We start from the raw sequence: 7,770 nt of genomic DNA on the forward strand, positions 1-7,770 counted from the left end.
CAGGTGATAGTTTGAGTCTCTTTCTTGCTTTCCTATTCTTGTCTCTGATCTCTATATCTTGTTTCTAATGATCCTGGAGTCTTTAATGGCAAGGTGGTTTAGGGGACCTTTCTGGTACTCTACAAAACTGCTGCAGGATAGCTTGATGGTGCATGCAGCCTCGTCTCTTGTTAGGTAGGATTTCCTGAATCCCATTTTATTTCAAACCATTGTGACTAAAATAGGAACTTGAATTCAATTTTTTTAATACATGACATTAAGGGCTTGTCTTCACTACCAGGGTAAATTGACCTAAATTATACTACTCCAGCTATGTAAATGTAGCTGAATCGACGTAGCTTAGGTCGACTGTCATGGTGTCTTCACTGCACTACGTCAACAAGAGACACTCTCTGGTTGACTTACCTTACTCTTCTGGAGTACCAGAGTTGACCAGAGAGCACTCTGCCATCGATTTTAGCAGGTCTTCAGTAGACCCGCTAAATCAACACCCACTGCATCGATCACAACAGTGTGAATTCAAGCCCCTATACACCATCAGTGTAAGGTCCTAAATGAACTGCATGTTAAAGTGCAATCCTTGGTCTTGGGAGACCCAGGTTCAATAAGTTGATTTGTCACAGACTTTGACCCTTGGGCAAGTCACTTAGCATCTTTATGCGTCAGTTCCACATCTGTAAATTGGGGTAACAGCACTTCTGTATCTCATGGGAATGTTGTGAGGGTGAATACATTGAAGACTGTGAGGTGTTTAGATAAATGCTGCATGATCCCCATTCATGCTAATGCATTTTTATAGACCAAGTGAATAAAGAAACCCAATTAAAATACACATTCTGGATGAAACCTGCGCTGGAATTGTTGGGAATTTGTACTGCAGGCTTTCCTGGACATTCAGACCTTGTCAATGTAGATCTGGACAAACAGGTGTCAGACTTGCCTTGAGCTCTCCCCACATCTTTAATGTTGGGACCTGTTAGGCCACTAAAATACTTTGGATAAGGGTGAGGTGTGGTTGAGTGAGTCTGGTGTGGGTTTTTCATGGGATTTTTTGCAGGGAGGAGGGGGCAGCCCAGGTCTGTGCCATTGTTTCTGATTGAGGCACCAGCTACTCTGAAGACTATGCCCTTAACCAAAATTAACATGGTACCTTTAGTGAATAGACTGAACCTGCCTGCTCCCAAAGCAAATCTGCACCATAATTGCTAGTTGGACCAACACTTAGCATCTTCAGGAGAGCATGAAGCCACTTTAGAACAAGACACATTCACTCCTTTTGTATGCTTCTTGATTTGATACTGGTATATAAAAATTGTTGTGGAATAGGAGACTGTGCTATATTTCAGTAGGACATATAGTGATATGTATATAAAATCTCATTTTATTAAAGGAGACTCCAATGGGTGGATTTTTCACTTTCCACCCCATAACAAATTGCAAAATTCCTCTTCTAACAGTGTATTCATACTTCCCATATCTTTTGCAGTAATTTACTTGAGCACACACGATTTGAAAGTTGCACTTAGCAGTTACTGACCTAAGACAACTGGTCAGATGCATATTTGCCTTGAATGTCTGAATAACTTTTGTTTTTTCTGATGTAGTGTTTTTGTGTTTGTTTTTAAAAAGGGTGGGAGGACATTTTTGTAGGTGCCCTAATTCTGAACTAGGGATTCCACCACCTTTTTGATGCATGTAATGGAGTATCCCATATGGTTTAGCATTTAGACCAATCCATGGTACATAATTTGGGAAAGAGTGTGCTGAGGTACAACAAAGAGCAGCTAGATGTCAACTTCACGTTGAGATGGAGAGCAAGGCAATGGCCTGAAGATCAGGGAGAATGTAATTAACATAAACAGAATATGACCAGGACAATGTTAGAGACACAAGGTGGGTGAGATTATATTGTTTATTGGATCAACCTCTATTGGTGTGAGAGAGAAGCTTTTGTGTGTGGCTCGAAAGCTTGTCTCCCATCAATAGAAGCTTATCCAATAAAATATATTAACTCACCCACCTTGTGTCTCTAATATTGACACAGCTATAATCACACTGCAAGGAGACAGTGTTAACATTCCTACTTTATGAAGAATCCAATAGGATTTGTAATAACTAGCTGACAGTCACAGCTGTTTTGTTCCTTACCTGAAAAATGGCACGTTTATCAGCATGGGGGGGCACTTAGGCATTGATTCAGAACTGACTCTCCCAAAAGTGCCACGTAATCACTTGCCAAACTGCTATCAGGTATACCTAGGTCAGCGGTCTCCCCTGCATACTTGTGAGAATGGTGGGGATCATAGAAATAGGTGGTATGACTGAAGGCCACTGTTCTCTTCATTATCACCTTTTTCTTCCTGTGTAACATACTGGATTTTTAATGTGCTGACCTTTAAAATGCTGTCATCAAAGAGTAGAGTTCAATCCGTTACAACATATGCAGTTCAGTGCCTCAAGTGTACAACTTCTCCAGTGAGAGTCCAGTTATGCAACAGCATGCTGTGAGATTTTCAGGGAGGAATGTGATTCTACGGTCACATGCAGGACATGACCTCACACATTCGGTGCGTGCAAGGTCATGCTGTGAGGATACTGCAGTTATGTAAACTAGGATGGAATGGAGGGTTGTTCTGGCATAAGCTGTTAAATATGTTTGCTTTTTAACTGGAGCACCCAATGAAATTAAAGCTTTGTCCATGCTACGAATGTGCAGTGCCTAAATTTCAAATGTAATTTGCTGATACGCAGAGCCTTTCACTGAGATTCAACTACATGTGTCACAGACTAGGTTTATTTATATTTGCAGTAGTGCCTAAGGGCTCTGTAGAAACATGACACAGAGACAGTCTGCCCCAGAAAGCTCTGACTTTATTGTTTTTGTACATTTCATGAGAATAAAGTATTTATGGACTTTAAGGGATGTTATTTCATTTGCTGCTTAACAGGGACTGATTTATTTTTTTCATCTTCAGACAAATTTTGCCTGAGGTGATGATAAGAATATTACACTTAACAAAGGCCTACAGGAAAGTATAGAATGTCTCTGTAATACAGCAGTTTATTGAATAAATGGTACAAAAAGGCTTTGGAAAGGAATTGTATTTGATAAATAAAACCTGAGGGTCCCCTGGGGCCCTGTGGTTCCTCTTAAAGTAGTGGAATGTTAACTTAATCTCTTCCCATTGGTCAGGGATGTTTGTCCAGATGTCTAGCTTTTCAATAAAAGATAAGTATTACCAGACTTAACATGCATTTGAGAGAGAAGTGCTAGCAAAGAAGAACACCGATAGAAAAATGACACTAACTATTGATTTGGTTATACTATTTTTATGCCTTGGAGTTGCATATCCTGGCGTGACTGGAATTTTTATGGACAAACTTGCCAGCAAAAAGCTCTGTGCTGATGAGGAGTGTGTTTGTAAGTATTTTTGTTTAAACTTTAGTAGAGCATATGATCAAAATTTAAATGTGTTTTTTATACAAAGTAGTGGCTAGCTTTGAAACGTAGGAACGAGCTGCTGGTTAGCTTTGCTGTATTAAATCGATCTCTTTACATTTTTTTTTTAAAAGGTACAATGTGGCAAAACCACATGTGAAATTAATTTATATTCCACATACTGCTTTTTCAAGGATTTTGTTTCAAAATCCATTATAATCAAAGGTAGGTGTAGTTAAAAACATTTTTCTGAGCACACCGTTGTAGCTAATGTTTTGATAAAGTGAGTGTCTCTGGCTTTACTTTACTTTGCTTAGTACAGGCTAAAAATTGTGTAAGATGAAATCTGGCAGCCTTTTCTCTGATTACTTTCTTCAGAGAGAGTCTAATATATACCCTTTATCCACTTCCTTTTTTTCCTTTGCAGACACCATTTCCCTTGCCAGAGCAGAAGATGATTACAACGCACCAGACTGCAGGTTTATTAATATTAAAAAAGGGCAGTTGATTTATGTTTATTCAAAACTAGTGAAAGAGAGAGAAGCTGGAGAGTTCTGGGCTGGAAGTGTAAGATGGAATTCTTTTTTCTACAAGAATTAATTTACCTCTAGTTGGCTCGTAATGTTTCTTTGTCAACATCCACTTTTCAAAAAGCAGATTTTAGCAGCGAAAATAAATCTTGTGGCTTTTTTAAAGACTGCATCTGAGATTTTTAAAAAGTGAATATTCAAAACTCTCCAATCCAAACTTCACAAGCATTTATAAGAATCTCTCTCGTACTGAGAAACCATATAACCTATTAAAATATAGATAATAGTATAATGGAACTAAATGCACTGAACCAATCAAAATAAAATCCAATGATCTTCCGCTGCTGCCATGTATTCAAAGAATCAGGTGCAAAGATTTTACAGCAACCTAAATCTGGGAAGAGACACTTTGATGACAATGGATCATTAAATCTTAACTCCAACTTTTCATTTAAAGGAAAATAAAACTGCCACTCCACTTTTAGCTGGAAGATCTTACAAATAATATATCCTAAATATAACTTATTGGAGTCGTGTGTGTCTGTGTTCTGGCTTATACTCATGCCTCCTTTCAAAAAAAATCTTGTCCTAATTAATCAAGTAGCATGAAAACCAAAAGACCACGAGAGAGAGAGAGAGAGAGAGTATGATTGCTGCTTTTGATAAAAACTTGAACTAGTTTAATTTGGATATGGGCTGCTTTATTGCGTCTAATTATAGCTTTTCTTGCTCTAAGGTGTATGGTGAGCAGTATGAAGACCAGATGGGAATCGTTGGCTACTTCCCTAGCAATTTAGTCTTGGAGCAGCATGTTTATCAAGAAGCTAATAAAACAATCCCTACAACGGTAAGGAATCTGCAAAAGGCCATGGGGTTACATAAATATACTCAACTGTGTAATGCTAATTTGCTGTAAGAACAAATCATCGCCATGCACTACACCATCCCACTGTTGACTGTAAGAGTGCCGAGCCACACACAGTACCTGGGGCCCGATCCTGTTTCCAGTACTTTGTCACGGAGCCCCACTGAACTCATAATTTAGGTCCTGATCTTGCTAAGATTTAGGCACCATTGAGAGCTGCATGTAGAGTTTGATCCTGCTTCCCATTTGAGTCAATTGAAAAACTCTCTTATTGACTTGAATGATGTAGATTTAAGCCCATTATGCATTGCACGCAAGATTCCATTTGCAGTGTATAGCAAATTTTATTGGTCCTAAAGAGCCGGAGAATCATGCTGCATATTCATGAGCACCCTGTACTGTCACAGTCTCCGTTAATTATTTACACAAATAGAGATCTGTCTCTTTTATAGAGAATTCTTGTAATGAGCACATGCTTCAGTTTGCTTATGTGATAGCAGCCTGACTGAGTTCTGCTATCTACTGCAGTGGGAACGGGCAGAGGTTTCAACTACATGTGAAAATTCACTCGTTCTCAATTTAGTTCAATATTAGACGAAGCATTCCAGGCTATTTTTTAACACCAAAAGGGCTTTTTTCTAAAACCACCCAGTACTTTTTTTGTTTTAAAATATAAATGCTTCTCAATTTACTGAACCAAAACAATGAAAAGGAAAGTTTTAGCAAATTTTAAAGGCACTTTGTATAATCTATGTGCCCTCCACCCCGTGTGTGAGATAAGCTTGTTTACTCATATAAGGAGAAAGCGTTAATACACAAAATTAAAGTGATTGGAAACATATTCAAATGTTTATTTTGAAACAACCAGGCTGCTTTATTTTAAAACACATCCTTCTGTTGCACTGTATCAGACTACTGTAGTTTCTCAAGCTTTCCACTGCCCCATGGAATTTTTAACTTTACTGAAGACTTGTAATATATTCACATTAAAAACCCCTCAATTACACTGTGAAGCAGATGTTTGGTTTCTCAGAAGCTAGTGTGTTGGCACAGAGACTCAGATTGCTTGGTAGCTTGTCTCTTTAAAACCACTTTCATTAACCTTAAAACATCTTTCATTGAACAGGTTTATGGTAATTACTTTCATTAATATTGAATAGAAAGCCATGTTCTGTTCAAATGTATGATTCCATTCAAACAGAAAAGCATTTGGAAAAATCCTCTTCAAGCTATATATCTGTTTCATCATTGTTTTTATGTTCAAAAGTATTTTATTAGCAGGTGTGGTTCAGGGGAAATTCACAGAACATATTTCTATGGATAAATTAACTGAACAGTTACTTGGTAGGGCTTGTACTTTATCAAGCAAGTTTTATTTACCAGAATTTAAAGGGCCAAATTTAGTTCTACTATATAGTGGCCTCATCTCCCCTGAAGTCCATGGCAGGCCACTATATTACACCAGGACTGAATGTGGCTCAGTGTGTAGCAACCATTGATTAGCCATAATAAATGAAAGAACAAAAGAGAAACAAAACCAGAAAGGCTTAGTAAAAAGTATTATCTAGTCAATATGGAACTCTTCTCTAGTGTTCTGAGACAAGTTCCATGATTTATACAGTAGAATTTTAAGGTGGTAATTATTTAACATTTGCTTCTCCTTGCTTACCTTTTCAAAATGTATTTTGCACCTTGATTCAGTTTATACCCAGTTCTTTTTTGGTATAACAATGCCTGAAAGCCTTTGCTCATTTTTCTAATGACTGTATCTTTCAGGCCATTGACTTCTTCTGTGAATAGTACTGGTATGTGGCTGGGTCATCACCAAGCGGATACCAAGAGACTCTGATGGTTATAAACCTGAAAACCCACGGCTGACTACTCCGAATTCTTTCTTTCCTTCTTGTTTGTAAAAGAATACATTTATTTCTAAATAAGAATTTGTTGAAACAGAGTGATTGCAGGGGAAAAAAAGTTTAAAACCTTAGATATAAACCACATGGCATATGCTTCAAAAGTCTTTGTACCTAAAATTACTTCGTTATATTCATTGGTAAGTTAGCATACTTTAAACTACTGCATTGTCATATTCAAAGTTATCTAATATTTGAGGTAAGACTTTCAGTATCTTATGTTGCATTTATTTTCTCACTGTACAAGCACATTTTATGTTATTAAATAAAATGACATTAAAAGTGCACAAAGCTGTGTGTGAGACACAAACAAAAGCAAGGAAATTTACGGTGTATGGGGAAAACCATGTGTACCCCAATACTGTTAAAAAACAGTATCACCTTAACTGCGTGCTGAGGGCTGCTTGTGTGTCTAGCTTTACACAATGGGTAAAGAGAAGGGTACATGGACCCTTAAACACATTTCTACACAAGGGCTCCCTGAATTTCTGTGCTTGTGCTTCTGGGGCCTGATTCAGCACTACGCAACCTGAGTGTTCTGATGGTGTAAGCTGAGACTAGCTTTGGCATTTATATTCCCAGACTTCAGGGATGAAGGCAGTACCCGTCTGTACCCTATTCCAGTCTCTATTCACCACTTTGCCTGTGCATGGGACTATAGGGGAACAACAAGCATCTGGGGGAGAATTCCTGCTGTGCAGCTGCTGGATAGGGCCAGTGGATATGGCCCTACGTTGTCCCTCTTTGCAGCTTCTACTGGGGGCAGAACAGGGAGTGTTCATACAGCAGTGAGCGGCAAAGTAGTCCACCAACAATTAGGGAGTCTAGAGGAATCTGGGGAACCTGGGTCCCCCATCCCAGAGGTATGCCATCAGTGGTGTGCCTTTCAGCACAGAATCTAGCTAGGGGCCTCAAAGACTGACTCTGATCCTAGAAAATCTAATCCTGAAGAAAAACAACATTGGGATTTCACCCTGTAGTTAAATTTGGCATTTCCATAGAACATCTGGTTGCGTGGAACAA

General features: G+C 38.5%; 1 protein-coding gene across 1 annotated transcript; it reads left to right on the forward strand.

The window, feature by feature from the left end:
- The first annotated feature begins 2,916 nt into the window (after positions 1-2,916).
- Positions 2,917-6,979, forward strand: OTOR (otoraplin). Its single transcript, XM_030557860.1, has 4 exons — positions 2,917-3,421; positions 3,867-4,006; positions 4,706-4,816; positions 6,611-6,979. The coding sequence occupies exons 1-4, from the start codon at positions 3,298-3,300 to the stop codon at positions 6,632-6,634; spliced, it is 399 nt and encodes a 132-aa protein (XP_030413720.1). The 5' UTR covers positions 2,917-3,297; the 3' UTR covers positions 6,635-6,979.
- Positions 6,980-7,770: the final 791 nt, after the last annotated feature.

This window comes from Gopherus evgoodei, chromosome 3 (genome assembly GCF_007399415.2).
Source record: "Gopherus evgoodei ecotype Sinaloan lineage chromosome 3, rGopEvg1_v1.p, whole genome shotgun sequence".
Classification (NCBI taxonomy): domain Eukaryota; kingdom Metazoa; phylum Chordata; order Testudines; family Testudinidae; genus Gopherus; species Gopherus evgoodei.

Excerpts from the sequence above, each read along its gene's own strand:
- OTOR (XM_030557860.1), top strand. The coding sequence starts at position 3,298 with ATGACACTAACTATTGATTTGGTTATACTATTTTTATGCCTTGGAGTT. Across the intron at positions 3,422-3,866 it reads TGCTGATGAGGAGTGTGTTT|ACACCATTTCCCTTGCCAGA; the intron begins GTAAGTATTTTT and ends TTTCCTTTGCAG. Across the intron at positions 4,007-4,705 it reads GAGAGTTCTGGGCTGGAAGT|GTGTATGGTGAGCAGTATGA; the intron begins GTAAGATGGAAT and ends TCTTGCTCTAAG.